Source organism: Elephantulus edwardii, unplaced genomic scaffold (assembly GCF_000299155.1).
Source record: "Elephantulus edwardii isolate Elephantulus edwardi_28Jun2011 unplaced genomic scaffold, EleEdw1.0 scaffold00032, whole genome shotgun sequence".
NCBI lineage: Eukaryota > Metazoa > Chordata > Mammalia > Macroscelidea > Macroscelididae > Elephantulus > Elephantulus edwardii.
Window position 1 is genome coordinate 12,828,063 of NW_006399782.1, and position 25,258 is coordinate 12,853,320.

At 41.6% G+C, this 25,258-nt stretch overlaps 1 protein-coding gene across 1 annotated transcript in view; it reads right to left on the minus strand.

Moving 5' to 3' along the window:
* The window catches only part of ARHGAP31 (Rho GTPase activating protein 31), a 145,219-nt gene that overhangs the window by 24,036 nt on the left and 95,925 nt on the right, over positions 1 to 25,258 (minus strand). Inside the window, exons 4-8 of the mRNA XM_006884262.1 lie at positions 13,925 to 14,007; positions 11,501 to 11,608; positions 9,943 to 10,085; positions 3,801 to 3,999; positions 490 to 614 (exon numbers count right to left, since the gene is read on the minus strand). Of these exons, the coding sequence (XP_006884324.1) occupies positions 490 to 614; positions 3,801 to 3,999; positions 9,943 to 10,085; positions 11,501 to 11,608; positions 13,925 to 14,007 (658 nt within the window). The remainder of the gene's footprint in view (positions 1 to 489; positions 615 to 3,800; positions 4,000 to 9,942; positions 10,086 to 11,500; positions 11,609 to 13,924; positions 14,008 to 25,258) is intronic.

Below are 25,258 nucleotides of genomic sequence, written 5' to 3' on the forward strand. Positions count from 1 at the left end.
TCCAAATTGAATACAGTATTATACAAAATAACTGGCCAGTCGTCTCCAAAAGTGCCAAAGTCATAAAGGTAAAGAAAGATGCAGGAACTGACCCAGTTTTGGAGGATTTTAATGAGACAGGATCACTAAATATTATGTAGGATCTTGTATTAGAAAAAGAACAATTAATGGACAATTGGTGTAATCTGAATAAGGTTGGTAAACGGGTTAATAATACTGTCTCAATATGAATTTCCCTGCTTTGATGATTGTATTACAGTCATCTAAGATGCTAACCTTAGTAGGACCTGTGTGAAGTGTACACTACTCTCTCTTTGTGTTACTTTTGCAACATTTTTATAAATCCAGATTCTTTTCAAAAGACACTCTAACTAACTTGTAAGTTAAATTTCTCTTTCAGGGCTGAGTGTGAGTTGATAAGAATACAGACTTGGGAAGAAAAGCTGGGAGAAAGAACCTTCATAAAACACAACTGTTACTCTGTCTTACCTGAGAGCCTTTGTCCTCTGACAAACACGCTCCCATTTCTACTCAGCTTTGATTTGGAGTCCGCTCCCGAGCGCCCGAGGTTAAATATTGACTTCCACTTCTTTGATTTACTGGAGAGCTTTCTTCTAAAGGAGGCAAGCAATTAAGTATCAGTTTGTAATTTCAGTTGGACTTTTACATAGAGAAAAATATTCTAATCATATTGATAATTATGGATAGCTTTGGCATTTCAGGAAACTCCTCTATAAAATCCAAGTTGAATCTGACTTTGATTCTGTCTAGTATGTCCTAGATGGCTGCCTGGTCATGAATCAGAGCAATGGTTATATTCTGTAAGGAGAGGGGTTGTTGTTGCTGTGTTGTTATTGACCGCCTTTGAGTCAAGCATGACTCATAGTGATACTATGAACAATAGGCCTGAAGCCCCTCTACAACTATCTACATTTATCAAAATTCACAGAGTTTCTAGATGCATGTTGTTTAGGAAGTGGATGCCACTCCTGCTTCCAAACCTGTCTTACACTGGGAGCTCCACCAAACACTGTCCACTAGGGGTAACCATTATGATATCTGACACCCCAATGGCACAAGGTTCAGCATCACAGCAACCTCAGGTTAAATCAGTACAGCATTTTGACAGAAGACTGCTTTACCACTTAGAAGTATGTTAAAAATATGGAATGCTTTATGAATATGTGTGTCATCCTTGCTCAGGGGCCATGCAGATCTTCTCTGTATCATTCCAATTGTAGTATATGTGTTGTTGAAGTGAGCATATGATCTTTTTCATTATTAGAGTCTCTTTACAGAAATATTGACACAGTGGTTATGCTATTAAAGATGAGAGTATAATGAAAAAGAAGGTATTTGAATGAGAAATAAGACACCTATATGGTCTCAAAAAGAACTTCTAGGAGATATTTATTAATTACCAAGAAAAAAACCCCCCACCTTCTAATGACAAAAACCTATTGATCCTCCTTTTAACTAAGTTATCAAAGTCAGTATTACTAGGAGTAAGATACTGACAGGTAGGGAGGGACATAGATTTGTGAGAGATTCAGGTCATAATTTCTTTGTGGGGAAATCCTTATAGGTACGTGAATCCTGGGTTTTTAAAGATATTAACTCATCTAACCATCTATGTATCTGGCCACTCATCCATCATCTATTTATCTATTTCCATCATCTATCTACTGCTCTATCTACCGATCTATCTATCTATCTATCTATCTATCTATCTATCTATCTATCTATCTATATTTGTTTATTTTAAAGGTGTAACCACTAAAAACCAAAGGCTACATTATGAACATGAACTGTAGCCTCACAACAGGGGTATCCACAGGTAAGGAAAGCACTACTAACGTCTTTACTGGACTGAAGAAACACTGGATGAGAAAGTATACCTGGAAAACAAGTTAAATCTTTTCCTACTTTTGACAGACCCATGAGCAATGAAAAGAGGCAGAGGATGAGAAAAAGTCACAGTGTGCTGAGTGTGGTCCATAGCCATTGCAGAGAAATGTGAGGAAGATAGTGTGTCTAACTTCTATGTCATTTTCCTGGTGCAGGAAAGGCAGGTGTTAAACTTAGCTGGGAGGGTGCAGGAGAGACGGATACCACCAGGGGTCACCGCCGAGGTCTCACCCGCTGTGACTTGGGTCATGATGAAAGAAGGTCCAAGGTCAAGCCTCAGGGCCAAGATGAGTCCTTGAAACCAGAAGATTCCACAGAGGATCTTTCCTTGGGAAGGCTCAAGAAACTTTTCTAAGAGGATCCAGGTCTCAAGCCAGCATGATTTTATAATTAATAAGAGAGAGATGGATGGTCAGTACTTCATGAATCCTTGTAGACCTGGTTTACTCCACACATAGGACTTTGAGGGTATTTTACTGGGTAGCGTATCTAGGAGTGTGGAATACCCTGGTGTGGTTGATGGCACAGACATAAGGGATTTGATGGTCCTTCTGTGAGACTCTTTTTTACTCCCTGATCTGTGGATAGAAACTCTATTCTCCAAGGATTTAGGGGAAGAGCAGTGGGACTCAGTCAGGATGAGTCATGCATCCAGGAGATGGAGGGATTTCTTGACAGGTGTGTTCTGAGTGTGCCATTCTGATAGACCTCTCTTGTCCCCCAAAGGGGACCAGACGGGCCATCTTGGGGAGGGCTATGAGAAGAAGTCATATGTGCCTGTTTTTATACCCCATTTTCATGGACTGAACAGCAAGATAACATTATCCAGCGACAAGATTTCCTTTCAGCTCTTTCTCCAATTATCTGCCTAAAATTAGAATTCCTGCTTTAATGGTTATCCTCCTCTACACTGGGGTGCAAATGGAGACAGACAGAGACTAGAGTTGCAATACTGTTGTTGTTGTTGTTGTTGTTATGTTGCCTGCAACCCATAGCGACCCTGTGTATAATAGCTCTGAAGCCTGCCCTGTTCTGAGCCAGTCTCACTAACTATAACACAAAAACCCCATTGCCCCAGTCACTGCATCAATCCATCTCATCTGGAGTCCCCCTATCCTGTGGTGTCCCTCTACCCTTCGAAGCACGATGTCCTTTTACAAGGACTGGTCCCTCCTGGCTACAGGACCAAAGTATGTGAGGTGGAGCTTCAAAATCCTAGCCTCCAAGGAGAAACTTGGTTTCACTCTCTCCAAGAAAGACCTATTTGTTTTCTTGGCGGTCCATGGTATGTTTAAGACACTTCTCCAACACCACAACTCAAAGGCCTCAAGAGAAAGTGAAAGAAGTAAGGAAAGAACGTCTCCTACAAGTAGAAATGCAATTTGCTTTGGTTTTAGAGGGGAGGGAGCCTTCTGACAGGTTTGAGAGAAGGGAAGGAGGCCAGGCATGCGTGCCCACAGTGCTTCCTGCATGGGCTCTCGGGCCAGGGTGATGCTATTTGTCAATTTGTCCTCTGTCAAGGTTCAACTCTACACCTTTCATAATGTTACATGAGGGCAGAAGGCAAGAGGAGATCATGTTTTTGTGTTTAGTAAATGTCTTTTTTAAAACACTAAGCCCATTTTTGTCTAAACTAAGGAAAAACGGATGTCAGCTACCCCGTGGTGGTGTGAGGAATCTTTGGTTAGAGATAAAGGGCCTTAAGGAACTTCAGGAACTGAAGACATCAACCGTTGAAGAGAGAGTGATGGAGACAAATCCTTTCTCTTTGGAAGGCTTCCTTACACCAGACCCAGACCACACCTCCAAACTCCTGCTGCCATCACAGTCCTGAGTCTGTGTTTCTCTTCCCTCCTCCTGCATTTCCCATTATTTGGGAAAATGTTACTCACTTGCTGTCTGGTAATTCAAGGACAGTGTGGAAGAGGGTGCCCATAGGAGGGACAATCTCAGGCAGGCTGTTCTCCCGCCTCTCCTTCCGAGCAGGATGGTTGGTGGCCAGGCTCCGGGCCTGAGCTTCCTCCAGGCTCACCAGCTTCATGGGCAAGGGGAGAGCTGGCAATGTCAGGCTCTTCATGATGGGTCGGTTTTCTGAAAATGAAAGAGAAGAGCTCAGTCCTGGGAGGAGGTGTTCTCACCAGGTCTAATCTGGGTTTCTCCTGGGGGATGGCTAGGCCTTGGGGCTAAGGCTGCTCAGGAAATTTACAACTCTCTCAGCCAGAGGAGACAGAGGGGGAAAGAGGCTTCAGAAAGCAACCTGTGCTTTTCACAGACCGACCCTCCATCCATCCATATGACAAACACTTTTTTTTTTTCATATGACAAACACTTACTGAACATTTACTGTGAGCCAGATAACAGCAGGGGTCTTCACCCCGGAAACTCAGCTCAGTGCTTTGACCAGATGGTAATGTATGTCCAGCCCCTAATGCACCACCATTATTCAGCTGGGATAAAGCACAGCGAGAGCCCATTTCTTCCCCTAGATTATCTAGGCTGGTTTCTCTGTAATAAAAAGACATTTTCCAGTCCCCAATGTTCCCTAAAACATATGTGGCTTTTATCATTACCAGTCATCTTCCAGGATGTCATACTAACCCTTTCCTATTCTAAGTGGTTTTCCTTTTAGGAGAAAAAGTGATGCTGATAGATCAATATTGTCAAAGGTTAACTCAATAGTGTTTAAATTGAGAAATACTGACAGAAAAAAGAAACAAAGAGGATTATGTTTGCTTGTATGTAGTCTTTGGTGGTCTGGCCAGTTTTCTGTGACTTGGTATGAAGAGGCTCCCAGATAATGTGGACATACCAGGACCAAGAAATTCCTTTCTTTTTTTTAAAAAAATACCAATCTCTCTTATTTTCAGAAAGCAATATGACGGTACTAATTTTCTTTGCAGATTATGACTCTCTTTGGGTTGTTGTTGTTGTTGATTGCCAATGAGTCGAGCATGACTCATAGCGACCCTATGAACAAAAGGCTTCAAGCCTTTCTATAACTATCGTTGTTTCTCTCAGTTCATAGAGTTTCCAGAGGCATGTGGTTTAGGAAGTGGATGTTGCTCCTGCTTCAAAACTTGACTTAAATTTCCTTCAGGTAGAAGGAAATTAAGTCACTGCCTCGTAGAAAATGAAGATGGCTTGTAATGTTGGGGCATTTCCAAGGGAAGACAAGCTAAGAGCCATTCAGTGAGATGTTATGTACCATGGCATTGGAACCAACTCATAGCAGACCCTCCAGTGGGCTTCCAGGAAACAGCCGGGGAGGAGAGTGCCTGTCTTTCTCCTGTGGAGCTGCGGTAGATTTAAACCTTGTGCTTTTGAGTTGGCAGGGTAATTCCTTACCACTAATCCACCAGAGCTCCCTGGAATACAGTGAAATAGATCCTGAAGTCCTAACAACTTTTCAGCAAGGTTTTCAGCAGCTCATAAAAGGGTAAAGAATATTCATAATTCATTTACTTTCAATATCTGATCACAGATTCTAAATCCTCCCCACCTCCTCACTCCCGTGTTTCTTGTTTCTACTAGAATTGAAAAAATCAGAATGTGCCCTATGTTTTATGCCCTTTATATACTTTACACTAGTGAAACTTGAGCACTCAAGATCATGTTGTCTAATCTCACTGACCATGGCAGTTAACTCTTCAGTAAATGGTATATGAACATTATTGGAGTTCTAAATAATTATAACTGTCACATGTTTTTCTTCATAAAAAGTTCCTTACTATGTGTGTACTAAAAACAAGAAAATCCATCTGCTTTTTCCTATATCCATGTTCTATCCGTTTTCTTGTCCTGTTTTAGGTTTACTTTATATATTATGTGACATGTTTGGAAGCAGGAGTAGCATCCACTTCCTAAACAAAATGCTTCTGGAAACTTTATGAACTTTAATAAATGTCGACAGTCGTAGAGAGGCTCCAGGTCTTCTGTTCAGAAGGTCGCTATGAGTCGTGCTCAACTCGAAGGCAATCAACAACAACATTATTTACTTACTAAAAACTAAACTAGATTGCTCTGGGAATAAGTGAAAGATGAGAAGGGAATAATCTGCAGTCAGTGCCCAGAGTCAGCACCCTCTTTCCCTGAGGACTGCTCACCAGCTCCACACGTCACACCCTGCTTTGAATGCTCCTCACCTCCAATCTGGTTCCTGCTCCAATATTTCTCCAAATCAGCAAAAGGTACCACTGACCACCCATTTGCACCCATAAGTAACAAAGCTGGAGCAGTTATTACTCAAAACGCTCCCAAAGTGGTGTGTCTCTGTCGTGCTTATCTGCTTACCCCCATCAGGGTGTTGCTGCTCCCTACACCTGGGAGCAGTGATAGTTACTTTTATTCCCTCCTTTCTTTGATGCAGCTCCTGCCTCCTGAGCAACCAGACTTTACCTGAGACTCTCACTCCAAGGACATACTGAATCTGCCTGCTTTTCCTTCTACTGCTAGTGTCCTGGTGCTTACTGTTACGATTTCCCACCAGGATTTTCACAGTAGCTCTTTCATCAGTTTCTCTATTTCCTAGCTTGCTGCCTATCAGTACCTTGCCCCTGAGTAGCTCAAATGTTCATACCACATCACTTCCCTGCATCACATCACTTCCTGTCTTAAGACTTTCCAGTGCTTTCTCACTGCACTTAGTGCAACCTACAAATTCCTTTCATTTAATTTCCTCTTCTTTGCCCGTCACCTACTGGTCAGGAAAAAACACAGTTAATATTTTTCAATAAGTACTCCCATTGCTTTTACGTACAGCTTTATAAATACTAATACTTACCACATAGTATAACCTAATTATCCTTATCACTCTGGTGGTAAGAAGCTGTGCTGCAATTCCAAAGGCATGTGGTTCAAATCCACAAGCTGCCCCATGGGAGAAGGATGGGCAATGTCCTCCTATGCCATTAATGGCCTCTGCAAACCCACTGGAGGATCAGCTATGAGTTGGTTCTGACTTTATGGTACACAACAACAACAGTACTTATAAACCACTGTATTAGTATCACAGGTATTGTGAAAAGTATCCAGAAGAACAAGAATTGGAAAATATAAGGTAAAAAGAAAACGTAGAGCAAAACGTATGTGTTTCTCCCAGAACTCCCAGCAATCACCTTTGCTGCCCGCAGTGGGGGGACATCTCACTTTGGAGACCACAGTGGCCTACTTTCTGCAATATCTTGAGTCTGTTTCCACCACTGGTTTTTGCATTTCCTGTTCTCTGTGCTTGGTACACTTGAACCCCACATCCTCACACAGCTGGCTCCTTTTTGCTGTTCAGGTCTCAGTTCAAAGGTCACTTCCTCATAGACCAGGGATCACGCTGTCCCAAAATACCAACCCCGAGGAACTCACATCACTCTGCTCTATTCCCCCCCAGTTATTTATAGTCTTTTAAGTGATAATGCCCTTATTTATAAACGTAATACACTACCTATCTTCCCCACTCATCTAGAGCTGCATAGAGAAGGTCATCGGGGTAGGGTCATGGTTATTTTGTGCACTGAGGTGTCCCTAAGATCCAGAACGGTGCTGGTACATTGGAAGAGCTCGAGGCATATTTCTGTTTTTAATGGATCGTGGCCTCATCACCCTCTCTCTGGCCTCAGTGCATTCATTTGCTAAGTAAAGGTACTAAAAGGTTTTAGGTTATATGACTTCCAAAATCTTTTCAGTTTGAACCCTGTGCAAATCTAAAATCCCACATAATATGACATAAATTCATTTTGTATAAACATTAAGTATGGTGCTTTAAAAAAAAAAAAAAGTATGGTGCTTTACCAAAGTCAGTCAGAATTTATATTGAGAATGTGGACTTGAAACACATTTGAGTAGCAGGTTATTATGGATTGAGCTGTGTTCCCCTAAATTATGTGTTGTCAGACTTAACCTGTATGCCTCTAGGTAAGCAGTCCTCATAGCACAGTGGCTAAGCCCTCAGCTCCTAACCAAGAGGTCAGCAGTTTGAACCCACTAGCTGTCCCCTCAGCAGCAAGATGTGGTAGTCTATTTCCAGAAAGGCTGTATTTCCAAGTAGCCTTGGGACTCCTGTAGGTCAGTTCCACTCCGTCCTATAGGGTCACTTGCTATCAGTTGAAATTGAAGACAAAGGCTTGGGTTAGGTTCTATCTGTGGTTATAACCCATTTAGGAATAAGGTTTGCTGTTATGTTAACGAGGGCGGATTAATGTAGAGTGTGTCTTAGAGCAATCATTTCTTGAGATATGAAAGAAATTAAACAAGTGATGAGAAAGAAAGATGAAGGAAGAGTCATGCCAAGCAACAGGATGATGACACAGGAGCAGACATTCCCAGCAATGATCTTCCTCCAAAGCCAACAGAAAGGAAGCCTTTTCTTGAAGCCAGCCCCTCAGCTGGGACTCCAGGTTCCTAAATGGTGAGAATATTTGTGTTTCTGAAAACCACACTTGTGTGCCATTCCTGTTAAAGCAGCTCTAGAGGACTTAGATACAACTATAGGACTCAATTAAGAGTTAAAAGTTCAAGAATAAATTTTATGTCAATATACGGGGCCAAAGATGATTAGAGAAGCAATCATAAAACGAACAGGCATTTCCAGGGTGAAATTAGGAACAACCTTAAAAGTCACAATCATGAATGGAATTTGCTGTCTAGAAGAACATTCCTCCAAAGTCATTTATCCTCCACAATGGTTTGTTTATGTATCTTTTCCCCCCTCACAGAGGCGGACTCGAGTTGGAAAAAAATAAAGAGCATAGGCTGAAGGATTTGGGTTCAACATTCAATCCCACCAATTATTATTACCCATGTGACCTTGGATTGTTATGAATTTTTTCTGGCTGTTGGGATCTCATCTCTAAGATAAGGTTGGTGACAACTACCTGGTGATTGCTGGTGTAAGTCAAGGAGATGTTGTGTGTACAGTGCCTGCAACAGCTCCTGGCAGAGAGCAAGCCCCTATTCAGCTACTTGTTACCTCAAAAGGAAGAATGAGTGAACATACATCAGTTCTCAATTACTTCCAAACATGGTCTGATGTAGTGTACATTTATAAATTACATTTATACTGAAAAATTAATACAAAAATAAAAAGAACGATTAGAAACAACCTAGAGAACAATCATACCAGGAATTGGAATAGGTTGTGAATTACAATTTATTTTTCTGATTATATTTCCAAATACATTACGTGAACTTGAAAAGAATGCTTTGATCAGCTAACATAAATAATTTGCAGATACGGCATTCACACACCAGTTCTCTCAGTGTACGCCACACACTATCAGCATCACATCACCCATAAACTTGTTACAAATGCAGGTGATTGACCTCACTACAGATTTACTGAATCATAAGCTGCATGAATCCGCTAACCTGTGCTTCAGCAATCCCGTTGGGTGATGCTAACCTTGGGGAACGAACCATTGTTAGACACTAACACCAGACAGCAGGTTCTTGATAACTTGATTTCTGGGTTTTATAAATCAGGCTCACGTGTAAGCAGGCAGCATCAACTAGTTCACTCCAGGGGTCATTAAGTCATAATGAGACCAAATAGAGTAAGAAGGTAAACTCGCTGCCATCAAGGCATTTCTGACTCACAGTTACCCTAAAGAACAGAGCGGACTGGCTCCTAAAACTTCCAAAGCTGTGATCATTACAGGAGCAGACTGCCAGCTCTTTCTCCATAAAGTGGCTGGTAAGTTCAAATCAGACTTCTGAATTAGCAGCTAAGTAACTGTACAGCCTGGGTTCCTTCCAATATGGCTATAATTACAAAACTGCTAACTTGTCAGCAAATATATGCCCATTAACACACAACACATGCTGGTTTTTATATCCCTAGTGCCTGGTGCGGGATAGAACATAGGAAGTACTCAATCAATACTTCTGAAGAATGTCCTCTGAATACACATGTGAGCAATAAATAACTTTGGAATATACTTATCAGCATAAACACACTGCCTCTATACTCACTCAAGTCTTCAACAAGATGAACCCCAGGACAAGAAAGAATGAAGATGGGCTAGTAGTATCAAGAGGGACCCTTACCATCATTTCCCAGAGAGCCAGATGCACTGTTGTTAAAGATTTGATCCACATGATTCAAGATGAACTCAATCACCATCTGCTGAAACCGCACTGCAAGGAAAGGTGCATCTCCATTGCAACCTGTGGCTTCAATTTCTTTAGACCTAAAGCGTGAGAGGAACACGTTTAGTGAAGGGGCCTAGAGCCTGAAGCAGTAAGGGGAATGAGTCCCATCTTCTTCACTTACACAGCTTGTTAACATGTAGACTATTTTAGATATATTTAAGATCAGTTAAAAGGATTCTACAGGTCCCTGGAGCTCTGGAGGCCTAGTGGTAAGACTATGCACTGCAATCCCGAAGGCACATGATTCAAATTCATCAGCTTCTTCGTGGGAGGATGGGCAATCTCCTCTCCTCCAGTGTGATTACTGCCTCTGAAAATCCGCTGGAGGGCCAGCTATGGGTTGGTTCTGACTCAATGGCACATAACAAAAACAACAACACAACTACCACCCTAAAGGTTAGAAAGCCAAATCCATCCAGCAACATTGCAGAGCAGAGTCCTGGGGATCAGAGTCTGTAAGGATCACAGCTAAGAAAACTTTATAAACAGGCTTCTGGATTGGGTTTGGTTGTTGTTTTTTAAAATAAAATTGTTGATTTTAATTGTGATTTTAAGGAAAGTTTATAGAAACTTAGATTTTAGATTTTAACACATAGGGCTGCCAAGCATCAGAATCAATTGAATGGTAATGTGTTGTGTTGAGTTTTGGTTTCAAAGGACTCTACAAAGGCTATGAATCCAAACACACTGAACAAATTTAAAATGGTAACAAGGCATTATATACAGGATCTTCTTTGCAAAATTATAAATGTATATTAGTAAATATGTAAAAATTGATTGGTTTTACTTTTTTTCTTCACAGATACTCTGTCCTTCTGGCCCAAGTGTTCGATGGGGCAGATTGGCTTTCATGAGGCCATATGAAGGAGGTGACTCAGGTTACAGCCCTCTGTGACCCCCACCAAAACCAAGAAGTGCAAATGCGCACCTCAGGCAAAGAAGATTTTTTTCCCCTTCCCTCCACCCTTTTACTTTTAAATTTTTATTATTAATTTTAATGAAAGTTTACAGAGACTTTGGATTTCCACTCATTCATTGTTGCACTTTTCTCCCTGCCCACCCCTTCCCCCCAAGTTCACTCTTCTCTTCGAAAAGGAAAAGTTCTTTCATTGGTATACAATCCCTCCCCCACTGGTACTGGTACCCCCAATGGTACTGTAAGGACCCACTTTCTTAGTCATATCTCAGTTATGGTCAGAAGCTCTTGCTGGGTCACAGAGGTCTAATATTAGCAGGCAAAGAACTTATAGTATTAAAATCCCCTTTAATTCATACATACACAGCACCTGCGACTTGACGGCACTTAACAACAACAATTCATACATGCTACAAATAACCTAGCTATGTGGGTTTATCTTCAAGGAGCTTCAATTTAGAAGAACTCATCATTGTTTTCAACTGGGAATTGCTCTGAGCCCACCAGGTAGGCGAGAGGTGAAGGTATGGTGGTTACCTGAGGAGGTTTGGCGCCCACACCAGAGCCAAGTTCCTGGCATGCATGTTGGTCTTGCTGCTGAAGGAGGCAATGTGGGCCAGGTGTCGAATCAGGTATTCCAAGGTCCTATAATGTTCATTGTTTTGGACAAAGTAAGAAACTTTAGTGTTTTTGTAAAATCAGCCATCTGGAGCTAATTCCCTCAGTTTAGATTTAAGACACTCTAAATGTTTTATCTTGTGAATTTTGGAGGAATATCAAGACATCAAGATTGATGGAAGTAATTTTCTTGGCTCTAAGTGAACTGGCTTAGCGTACAGGGAAGGAGACAGTGTTGTCAGGAGTTAGCAAAGGCCCATTGAGCTGCAGCCAGACCCAGAGTCAGGGAACCCCAGAACCTCAGAGTGTGAGGGTTCTTAGAGGTCATCTCCTTCCATTCTGCACAGTACAACCTCCATGCAATTTTGAAGTCAGCCCCATCTAAGCGCTCTTTTTTTTGAATGTTCCTAGTTACAAAGGATAGCAGCGTTGTCTTTAGGGAGTTGTCCAGTTAACCCAAAGGCAGCGCCTCTCTTGTGGTTCAAACCCACTGGTGATTCCCCTGGAGAAAGATGATATTTACCACCTCTTGTGCTATTTACAGCCTCTGAATCTCCACCAGAGGATCAAACAGCATGAGTTGGTTCTGTTTCAATGACAATGAGTTTTGGGGTCACAAAGGAGCCCTGGTAAGCTCTCGCTTGCTAATCAAAAGGTCAGTGGGTTGAAACTACAAGCTGCTTCGAGGAATAGATTTAAAACCTTGGGAACCCCCCTGGGGCAGTTCTACCAAGTTCCATAGGGTCTTTATAAGCCACAGTTTGATTTGATGGCAGTGGGTACGGTTGGCTTGGTTTAGCTTTGGTACTTGATACTTCTTAATCAGAGCTTCCAATTGTTTCTCTCTAATTCAGTCATGGCCAATGAAATGAAACCAGATCAAACTTGAATTTCTAAAATGTGAATAAATAAGACTGCTCACGCTCAGCTAGAAAGTAAATCTCTCTCTTAGAAAAGAAGAACAATGTGCGTGTTGCACAGCAACCACATCTCCTGACCAAAAAAGGCAGCAACAATAGTGTGTCACTCAAAGATAGTGGTCGACCAAGTCACTCTGAATGTGGGTCTTCCTAACGATTCAATCTCCCAGATCAGTCTGCAGAAAGTGATCGCTACACCTCTTTTGAGCCTCTCATTTTAGGGCTCTGACTCTTAAATTTTACCATTATGGTCATCATTTTGAGCCACCTACATTTTTCCCCCCTTAAATTGAGTCTGCTTTGACTTCACTTTGTAAGCCATGACTGAATTAACATGAAGCCCTGTTCTCAAATGAGCCTGCCTCCTTTGGAGAATAATTATTATTGCTAGTAAGCATCATTCATCATGTCCTTAGACCTTCAACCAGGTGGGCTGACACGGTGACTGCTGCAAAGGGCTCTTGTGTGTCAGGAAGTGTGTGGATGGTGCAGGATAGGACAGGGTTCACGTCATTTGTTCACAGGGTCACTATGAGTCATACTCGACTCAACAGCTCCTAACAACAACAATAACAACACTGCTAGTAAGAGCATTGGTGGCCTTGTCTGTAGGGAATTGAACTGCTAACCCAGAGGGTGTGCCTTTCTGGAGTTCAAATCCACCAGCAGCTCCTCAGGACACAGATGGGCGGTCTCCTCCCATGCCATTTGCTGTTGGTGGTGGTGTTGATTGCCTTCGAGTCGAGCACGACTCATAGTGACTCTATGAACAAAAGGCCTGAAGTCCTGCTACAACCCTTGACATTTATAGCCTAGGGAACCCGAATGAGTGACAGCTATGGGTTAGTGGTCCGACTTGTTGGTAATGAGTTACTACCAAGAAGTTTTTCTTATTTTTATTTTCAGATAAAAATTTGCCCCCTTGTATGAGACAGGCAAGTACAGAGAATTCTGAGAAGAGTGGTAAAATTAGGGACTAAAATGTGAAAACAGAGAGAAAGGATGCAGATGAAATTACGGATGGCACTGATGAGGAAAAAAGGAGACCAATTCATCAGGCATGCAAGGCTATTGTCAAAATCTGCTTAAAAGCCACTTTGGAGTCCACTGTTTTGGGTATGCGCTGTATTACCAAATCAGTGGAAACCTAGGTGACTTGAAAGAATCAAGAACGATGGGATGTCACCTTCAGGCTGGCTATGTGACTGGAATGACTTCCACTGGGATTGGGAGGCAGATCTAGCAAGGACTTGGAGATGAGCTATCTTTTTTCACCAATATCCTTGGTGAGGAGCTAGATCACCTTCAAATGTCCCGGAAAGCCACTGTTCACTGAATTTATGAATTTTTTTGATGCTAGTTTGCATCTTCCATGTTACACCCCATTAAGATGCAATAAATTCATTTCACCAAGGATTCTTACCTATAATGGGATGGCGGAAGCTCCTGGATGACATGCTGGATTCGTGCCAGCTGGTCTGTCTCCGGGCAACGTGACACGGCCTCCTGCAGAAGAGAGACCAGTGAGAGTCCCAGCGGGAAGACACGGCTTACGGACACTCCGTTATATAGACCCTGTCTCACAACCATGCCTAGAGACAAACCTCCCAAAGACACATATTTCTCTACCAGAAACCAAAACTAATATTTCTGAGGGTCTGTGATGTGAACTGCTCCAGTTACTGTTCATCCTCTGACTGATGACAGGAATCTAGCAGAGAATGTGTAGAATCCTGGGTGTGACTTGAGTGACAGAGTATTGTAGAGTCTCGGACATCTAAAGCAATGAGGGAGAGAGAAAGAGAAATGGGGGCAGGGAGGAAAGAGATGGACAACAGGGAGGCATCGTGTTTACTCAGCCAGCTGTCTTCTTGGGTGAGAAGAGGCATTCCTCAGCTACAGGTGATGCTTCTGGTCCTCTGTGTGTTCAACTGCTGCCTTTCATAGGTGCAGGGAAGCAAGGACTATATGCCTTTCTTAGCAGGGACAAGAGTTTCATCTCTGAGACCTGGTGGCTTCACCGGACTTGATCTCTGGTTATTTCCTCTGTGGATATTTTGTTTCCCCATTGGCCCAGGTCTCTTGAGAAGAGGCAGGAACAGCAGGAAAGGCAGCAAGATCACAGATCGGCTCTACCCATCTCCCTCCGGCCCGGGATTTCTCCATAACACAAGCATCCACATCCACTGCCCCTATCCAGTGTGTCTGTCCTACTGTCTATCTGCGTTCAGGTTCATGTTTTTGCCTAGACAGGCCACTGGAGCAGCTACCTCTCTGAGTTCAATACCAACCACAACCATATCTTTGTTTCTTTCATTGAAATATAATTCACACATACTGTTGTGTGTCACAGTGTCAGAAATTACTTACAAATGACCCTACAGTGGGTTTTCTGAGGCACTAAATCACATGGAAGGCGACTTCCCATCTTTCTCCCTTGGTATATTCGAACCACATTCCTTTGAGTTGGCAGCACAGTTCCTTACCCACTAGGCCATAAGGGCTCCCTAAGGTATACTGTGGTTTTTGTGTGCTGTCAAGTCAGAACCAACTCATAGTTGACCCTCCAATGGATTTTCAGAGGCAGAAAATCACACAGGAGGAGACTGCCCATCAGTTCCTGTGACCTTTAACTTCATAGGCCTATGCAATTTATAAGGATACCTGACAGTGTAGTGGTTAAAGCATCTGAGTGCTAATTGAAGAGTCTGGCAGTTCAAACCTACCAACCACTTCTCCAGAGAAAGACGAGAGTCTACAGGCGTGGAACCATAGGGAGCACCTCTCTCTTGTCCTGTAGTCTCTGTGAGTTGGAATAACCTTGATAGCAATGAGTTTGGGTCTTTTGTTTGTTACTTACACAACATACACAGGACTGGATTTCTTCCTGGTGAAATATCCTTTGCATTTGTATAGAATGAAAACTGTAACCGTAAAATATTTTTAGAAACTGCCTTGTGCAATACAACCAAAACTAAGTTACTAAGTGATAATGTATTTCTTATATTATTTGCCTCTGTTCTGTCTTCAGTGGTCATTCGCTTACTGGGTATAAATGTCAAACTCTAATGTGGGAGAATTTTTAGGCACAGAAAAGTGGAAGGGAATTAGCTACAGAGTAGCTTCTGCTTGCCAGGCTCTATTTTAAGCCACATTTGAGGCAACTGTCCTCAGTTAGAGAGGCCCAGGCACCCTCCCAATCCACCTCTCTTCCTTTTCCACCCCACTGGGACTCTCATGCATAGTACATAATGTCCTGATCTATTTGGTGTATTGTCTATTGTTGGTCTTTTTTGCTAGAATGTGAACTCTAAGTGCAGGGGTGCGATGAACCTCTAATGTCTCAAGCACAGCAAGTGCTCTACCTGTGGAATTACTGACTTCGATGTCCCTGAATGGGACATCCTGCTGGATATTTGTCCAACAAATGAGGTTCTTTTTAAGTATTTATAAATTTCAATTTAGGGAGCTCTGGTGGCCTAGTGATAAGAAGCTGGGCTGTAATCCCAGAGGCATATGCGGCTCAAACTCACCAGTTGCTCTGTGGCAGGAGGATGGGCAGTCTCCTGCCTCTGAAAACCCGCTGGAGGGTCAGCTATGAGCTGGTTTCGACATGGCATACAACAACAACAACAGCAAGAAGCTGCACTGCAATCTCAGAGGTGCCTGGTTCAAATCCACCAGATGCTCTGCTGGAGGAGGAACAATCTCCTCCTGTACCAGTCAGATCTGATTTGATGGTACACACACACACACACACTAATAATGAAATTTAAAACAAACAAACAAAAACACAACAACAACAATAACAACTTTTAATTTAAATGCAACATACAGACAGAATCCCACCACTTTAAAAGGAAGTCCTAGTTTTCCACATGGAAAACTTTAGATTTCGTTTCAAGTGAGCCCAGTCCTTGGAAAAAGACATCGTAATGGGAAGGGTGGAGGGTCAGAGAAAGAGAAGAAGACCCTCAATGAGAGGGATTGACATAGTGCCTGTAACTATGGGCATGAGCTTGTCAGAGATGAGGAGGATGGCCCAGGATAGAGTAGGGGTCGCTATGAGTCATAGACAACTTGATGGCACTTAATGGAAGCAGCAGAAGTGGGGTCAAATAACAGATCTGGGGGGTTCTCAGTCACAGGTGTTCAAACCCAGTGGTGGGTTTGCAAGCCCATGGTGAAACTCGGCTAGGAATGTAGCAATCATGTAATCAGAACACACACAGGATGGAAGTGGCAGGGCCAAGCATGGTGCACTGGAGGAGGCACTCTGACACCTTCCTTGTTCTAGGAGCTGCCGTTTAAAGAATGAACGGTGGAAATGCCCCTGGCTCCATAAGGCAGAACCTCTCAAAAGGAGGAAATGAAGCTGAATTGAGGAATTATGGTACCTTCACACAATGGAATACTACACAGCATGGAGGAGCAATGATTTTGTAAACTATGGTCTAAGTTGAGAGGGAGTGGAGAGCATTATGCTGAGTGAACTGACTCAGTCTTACAAGAACAAATACTGTACAAGACCATTATTATAGACTGAGTATGAGGATACAAGTGTGTGGGGGGGGTGGCTTAATCATAGGGTCACATAATTTGATGGGTGGAGGGAGGGGTAGGGAAAGGCAGCAAACAATGTATATGAACTTTGTATGTAAACCAGCATAAAATAAAATAAGGAAATAAAAGCAATACTAGAGGTGGGTGGAGGGGAAGGAGCAAAGGGAGAGAAGCTCCAGGGCCCGGAAGTGCTGAGGCCAGGGGAGGGGTGCGGAGGCCTCGCCTCACTCTTCCCAATGCCTGGATCTAACTTTGCAAAACTTAGCTTGTTTATTAATTTTTTAAAATGTGCCTGAGGAATAAAGGTGAAAGCCAATTTAACATTCTTTCTGGAAAAAGTTCCTTTAATATTTTAGGAAGCTGTTAGTCATCTTTGTTCTCTGAGAGGTGTGGTCTGGCTGCTTGCAGGTCCCATTTGGGCAATTACTTCCTTATTCACTACCTCTTTCCATCCCACTCAACACCTCTTTTTTTTTAAAAAAGTACTCCATAGAGTTGTATTGGCTCTTAGAATGAAAATGAAGACCCTTTCTTTCTGCTATTGTCAGGTGTCATCCATCAAGTTGAATATGAATGACCCTTAGTGACTCTATGAACAGTGGTGGATCTGAACCTTGTTCTATCCTGTGCCATCCTCACACTTCCTGACACAGTAGCACCCACTGCAGCAGTCACTGTGTCAGTCTGCCTGGTTAAGAGTCTTCCTCTACTTTGCTGACCCTATGCCTCTCCAAGCACCATGTCCCTCTCTAAGGAAGAGCCCCTCCTAGCAACATGCCCGAAGTATGTGCCGGGAAGTCTCATCATCTTTGCCTCCACACAGTATTACAGTATTGGAAAAGTCAGCAATTAGGGACCCCTCCAAATTATTGAAAAGTAATGATGTCAGTTTGAGGATTAAGTTGTGTCTGATACAGGTCATGTTCTTTCAAATCACTTGTTATACATCGGAGAGCTGGACAATGAATAAGAATTGATGCCTTTGAGTTGTGGTGTTGGAGAAGAGTGCTGAACATAGACTGCAAATAGAGCAAACAAGCATGTCTTGGAGAGGGTACAGCCTAAGAGCTCTCTGGAGAAAGACCTTTCATAGTGCCCTCATAATTTGACACTAGCCTACATCTCCATTCTGATAGTCTGCTTCTTGCAACTTGTGGTCGAGTTACACAGTCCACCTTCCTTTCTCTTCATCTCTCTCTCTGACAAGGCACTTTCCCCCTCTTATACTTTGCTTAGCTAATCCTCCCTTTTAACTTTACACAGTAGACAACTATATTTATACCACAATTTACTACTCCTTCAAATAAAAGCAAAACACAGACTTTCCATGACAAATTAATATCCTTAGCTCCAGGTTCAGTCAAATAGCATCACAGTCATCTGACCACTGGCTTCGATGATGGTCATGTGACTCAAGTCAAGGCAATGAGGTTTTAGGATTTTGCAATGATGTTGATGTTTTAGGACTTTGGTGAACTAAGAGAAAAGACAGACATGCCTCTTTGAAGATACAGAGCTGTGGACTTGGAGATGTGACTACCATTTTCCTATCCTGAAGAGCCTGCCTGAGAATGGAGTCAACAGAGTAACGAGAGAGAGAGACTAGAGGTGGAGAAGGAGGGAAAGAGAAAGAAGGTTGTTATTAGCGCTCTATTATTGTTCTTCATAGCTTGTCAGCAGATATGTGGTCTATGCTTTAGATTTATCACCCACTCCACTTTCAATGTTAAGTACTATGAGAACAAGAATTTTATTCACCATCAAATCCACCTTGAGATCAGCTAAATGATAAGAATGCATGTAATTTTATTCTGGCCCCCATCCTGCAAGAGTCCACTTCCATAACAAGGTTTGTTGAATTGTTCCTTTATTTAGCATAAGATGTGTTTCTTTGACTCTCCTATTAAGCTCTTTAATATCTAGGCTTGCTTCAGAATTGTAAACTCTCTTATAAAATAGTATAGAGGTGATGGGACAGAATTTGATATCTTAACTCTACTTACTAATTGTATGATCCTAGGCAATCTCTTTGAACCTTAATTTACTCATTTTAAAAAAATAAAACTTACACGACAAGGTTATTTCAAGAGTTAAAAGAAATAATATATGTGTATGTAACAAGTTTATGTAACAGTAAACAATAAATGGCAAATGTTATCACCAGGATTTTAAATTCCATCTCACATACTTTGAGAATGTCGTTAGGAAGGTCCAGTCCTTGGAGAAGGACATCATTCTTGGAAGGGGAGAGGGTCAGGGCAGGAGAAGAAGAACCTAGATGAGACAGACTGACACAATGATGGTGACAGTGGGGTCATCTGGGTCAGAGATGGTGGGGCTGGTTCAGGATAGGGCAAGGTTCAGAGTCCTTGTTCACAGGGTCATTATGAGTCACAGCTGACTCAATGGCACACAACAACATTAACATTAAAACTGTAGAAACACTGGTGGCTTAATGGTAAGGAGCTGCACTGTCAACCCAAAGGCATGTGGTTGGAATCCACCAGCTCCTCCACAAGAGAAAGATGGGCAATCTCTTCCCATGTGATTTACTGCCTCTGAAAAGCCCCACTAGAAGGTCAGTTAGCAATTGATTCCAACTCAGCACATCACAACAACAACTATCACCATGAACATAATAATCCTTTTATTAGTATTTTTATGGACAGAAATAGGTTAAGTGTTGGGCTGCAAAGGTCAACAGTTCTTTTTTTTTAATTTTTTTATTTTTGTGTGAGTGTACCGTCAAATCAGATCTGACTGGTACAGGAAGAGATTGTCCCTCCTTTTCCCGGCAGAGCATCTGGTGGATTCAAACCGTGTGCCTCTGGGATTGTAGTTGCAGCTCCTTGCCACTAGGCCACCAGAGCTCCCCAAAGGTCAACAGTTCTAAGCTACCAGCCACTTCATGGTAAAAGAGGTTTCCAGCCTTGGAAAGCTGATGGAAGGTCACCATGGGATGGAAATGACTTGATGGAAGTGAGCTTTTGGTTTTGTTTTATTGTTAATATTATTTCATCAGACTTCTTTTTACTTTAGCTGTGGGTATACATTTAAGTAAAAGGCATTGTAAAAATGTATGACAAGGTGACTGCTATTTCCATGCCCCTGAACATGGTTTGCTTGTATGATCATGATTCATTACGATGGTCAAAAAGAAATTTATTAAGTGATAAATTCTTCAACATAATTAACGTCATTAAAGTCTATTTGTGTATATGAGTCAACTATTTTATTTTTTAATTTTTAAGAATAAATAAACTGTGTTTATACATAATGTCAGATTCAGCAACAGTCTGTTATGCAGATGACACAACCCTGCTTGCAGAAAATGAGGAGGACCTGAAGTGCTTGCGGCAAAAGGTCAAGGACTGCAGCCTGATTGAATAAAGATTCTCACCACTGGGCTGACTGGCAGCTTCATGATAGATGATGAAGAGATTGAGATTGTTAACAGCTTCAGTTTGTTTGACTCCAGAATCAACACTCTTGGCCAAGAAATTAAAAGATGAAATGCATTGGGAAAGTCTGCTGTCAGATGTCTCCAGAGTACTGAAGAGCAAAGACATCAGTCTGGAGATTAAGGTGCACCTCATTCAGGCCATGGTCTTTGCAATTACTTGCTGTGCATCAGAAAGCTGGGATGACTAGGGATGACAGAAGGAGAATTGATGCCTTTGAGCTATCGTGCTGAAGAAGAGTATTGAATATACCATGGACAGCTAGAAGAACAAAGAGGTTCATCCTAGAGAGGGTGAAACCAGGCTGCTCCTTGGAGGCAAGGACTCTGAAGCTTCATCTGACATACTTTGGACATGTTGCAAGGAGGGACCAGTCCTTGTAGAGGAACAGTGCAAGAAAGGAAGACCCTCAATAAGATGGACTGATTCAGTGACTGGGGCAAAAGGCGTAGGTGCATCGGAGACAGTAAGATCGGCACAGGGTAGAGCAGGGTATAGGGTTGTTGTACACAGGGTCACTATGAGTTGCAAATGACTCAATGGTACATAACAACAACAGGATACTTTGGCCATGCTTTTAGGATGGTCCAGTCCTTGGTGAAGGAAGGACATTAAGCTTGGACAGGCGGAGGGTTAGCATAAAAGAGGAAGATCCTTCACAAGATGAACCGACACATGACTATAACAAAATGGGTTCAAGTGTGTTAGAGACGGTAAAGATGGCACAGGATAGGGCAAGGTTCAGATCTGTATGACACAGAATACAAACAACAGAATAGAATCTGTTTGCTGAGCAAATCATTCAAGAAGCTGACCTGCATGAAGAATATGGATGGCATCAAGACTGTAGGAAGACTCATCAACAACTTTTATTATGCAGATAACAGCCTTGCTCGCTGAAAATGAAGAGGACTTGAAGCACTTGCTACAGAAGATCATAGACTACAGCCATCAATATAGATTACATCTCAAAACACAAACTGTCACCACTGGCAACATCACGACAGAGAAAAGACTGAAGTTGTCAATGATTTAATTTTTCTTAGATCCACAAGTAACATCCATGGTAACAGAGTGGAAAAATCGGATGCATTGGGAAAAACCTGCTGTCAAGGACCTCTCCAAAGTGCTAAAGAGTAATGATGTCAGTATCAAGACTAAAATATGCCTGATACAACCTATAGTCTTTCACACACTTCCTAACTAAAAGTTGCACAATGAGTAAGTATGACAGAAGAAGAAAAAGAATGGATGCCTTTAAATAAGTGGTGTTGGAGAAGAGGACTGAATATCTTTTGGACTGCCAAAAGGACAAACACATCTATCTTGGAGAAGGTGTTCTTTAGAGGCAAGGATGGTGAATGCACTCTCTGATACTTTCAGCATGCTGTCAAGAGGGGCCAGTCATTAGAAAAGGACATTATCCTGGGAATGGTGGAGGATCAGAGAAAAGAAAAGACAGATCCCTCAACAAGATGGATTGACTTAATGACTGTACCAATGGGCTTGAAACCATAAGGATGGCACAAGATAGGGCAAGGCTCAGAGCTGTTGTTCACAGGGTTGCTATGAGTTGTAGTCAACTCAATGGCACCAAACAACAACAATAATATCTAAAAAAACAAAAAAAAAAGAAAACTCCAACAATATCTACGATATACAAACTATACAGATGAGAGTCTGCAGAAAACAAGCAATAAAATCCTATGCATAAACAATAATAAGATGTTATTTTTGATGACTCAGATTGGTAAACATTTAGAAAATTGGAAATATCTAGTTGTTGATGAGGCCATGGGCCAAAGAGCAATCCTAACTTCCTGGAGCACAGTTTGTCAATAGATAAACATGTTAAAATTAGGTTTTACTAAGCAAATCAATCCACTTCTATGATATTCTCCCTGGTGAGAAAATCAGACAATTATATAAAGAAATAAGTATAAGAATTGTTCATTATAATGTTTATAAAGGTAAAGTAGCAAAACCTAAAAAATCTAAATGTCCATTAGAAGAAAATTGTGTTCAGAAATCATGCTACATGAGAAAATACACTAAAAAGAGGTCATATTTAACATGTATCAACACAGAAAGCTGTTGGCATTGTTGAAATTTTAGAAAACGTTTCAAAACAGCAATATTAAAAAAAAAAAGCTAAAGTGAGGATGAAGATTGAAAGACATAATGACACACACACAAACAGAGGCACACTCACACAGCAGGTATGACTGAGGTGTGGGGTTTCAGGCAACATGAACTTTCTCCTTTGTTCGTTTTTCAGTAACATTTTATTTCATTGTGGCAAAACAAACATACCATGCATGGAACAAAAGAGTGAAGAAAATGTTAACTGTAGTTGTCTTTGGGAAGTTTTTCTAAATTGCTATGTGTACTCTTAAAATGAGAAAATACTTCTAGACAGGGTTATTGATTATAATCTGGCAGGCCAGCACATGGTAAAACCTCTTCTGTGGTTCCACGGCCAGGGGCCACCATTATTCATGACTCAGCCTTTCTCAAAGGAGGCTCCCTCACTTTCCTTCTTATACCACAAGGGGTGGTATATCAGCTGGTATATGTCTGCTGCTTTGACATTTATACCAACACTTAGGCCTACATTTTTTATGTGTACTTCGGTTATTTTTCCCCCTCATTTAATATATTTTCAGTGGAAAAATTTCTCAAGTTAACATATAAAGTTGTTGTTGTTTGCCTTTGAGTGGAGCATGACTCTATTGAACAAAAGGCTTGAAGCCGCTCTACCACTACCTACATTTACCAAAGTTCAGAGTTTCCAGAGGCATGTTATTTAGAAAGAGGATGCCAAGAAACAGGGGAAACTATAATCATAACAGTCAATGACTAATAATCTTTTGAAGATCTTTTTATCCTTTTTAAATATAAAATTGTGATCTTATTTTTTCAATTATCGCTATTAGCCTTTCCATATATCATGGAGCAATCATAAATATCTTTTTAATACCCCGAGCCCAGATTGAAAAAAAATGAATTGTTTATTTATTCCTGCAGCATTTCTAACTGCAGAACTTTTTATGTGGGCAAGATAAATTTACTACAGGAGTCATGGGAAATACTTCCTCCTATGGCTAGAGTCTCATTCTGGTGGTTGTTGCTGTTATGTGCCACAGAGTGGCTTGCCGCTCATAGCGACCTAGGTACAAAAGCTCTGAACCCTGCTCTATCTTGAGCCAATTGCATTGTCTTCGACTTCCCTACACCTGTTACCCTGGTCACTGAGTTAATCCATCTCATCCAGGGTCTTCTTCTCTTGCACTGTCCCTCCACCCTTCCAAGCATGATGTCCCTCCTGGCAACATGCCCAAAGTATGCCAGATGGAGCTTCAAAATCCTAGTCTCCCAGGAGCAGCCTGGTTTCACCCTCTCCAGGATGAACCTGTTTGTTCTCTTAGCAGTCCATGGTATATTCAACACTCTTCTCCAGCACCACAACTCAACAGCATTGATTATTCTTCTGTCATCATTAGTCACTGTTCAGCTGTCTGAATACCATGATGTGGATCAGGCACACCTATTACAATCCCTCAAACATCTCTAGGGAGCTTTAGTGGCCTAGTGGTAAGAAACTGTGTTACAATCCCAAAGAAACATGTTTCAAATTCACCAGTAGCTCTATGAGAGAAATATGTCCTCCTGCACAATTAACTGCCTCAAATCCTCTAAGAGTCTGCTATGTGTCAGTTCTGACTCAACAGCACACAACAAAATACCATTATCTCAACTTTAGAATCTTTCTCTGACTACCCTGTGACAACACTTAACTGATCTTAATGGGATGAATTATTTATTGATTTACTTTTTCACTTGCCTTATGCCTTCCTGTCCTTTCTTATCTTGATTAATTAATAGTCAATTATTTCAGTCAATCATTATATATACTCTAACCTCCTTCACCTTTCTTGAAAGGTTAAATCCACTTCTCCATCTCTTCTATATCCAGCTACATGGCAAGAAATGTTACTTCTAATGCCATTTCTACAACATCCTTTTAATTATTTAAAAGAACATTTGTATCAAAACCACAGTGAGACACCATCTCACTCCAGTAGCAGTGGCAAAGTTTAACAGGACAAGTGAGAAATGTTGGAGAGGATATGGAGAGATAGGCACTCCTATACATTATTTGTGGGATTGTAAAATGGTACAAACACTCTGGAAGACAGTTTGCATTTCCCCAAAAAGCTCAACATAAAAATTCCATATGGCCCAGCTATTTCACTGCTTGGAGTAAACCCCAAGAGAATGAGAACTGAGGCACAAACAGATATTTGTACACCAATGTTCATAGAAGCATTATTCACCATCACAAGAACATGGCAACAGCCTAGATGTCCAACCACTATTGAATGGATTGAGAAATTATGGTACATACACACAATGGAATACTACACAGCACACATGAGTAATGATTTTGTAAATTACTTCCTAACTTGGGAGGGACTTGAAAGCAATATGCGAGTGAACAAACTCAAGGACAAATATTGCATAAGATCATTATTGTAGAATGAGTATGAGGATCCAAGAATGGGGAAAAAGCGAGGCTGAGGGGTGAGGATGGGTGTGGGGGGATGTTAATCATAGGGTCGCACGATATTATGGGGGGGAGTGAAGGAAATGGGAATGATCCAGTGTGAAAGCAATGTATATGAACTTTGTAAATAAATCACTATAAAAGAAAGATTTTAAAAAAGAATACA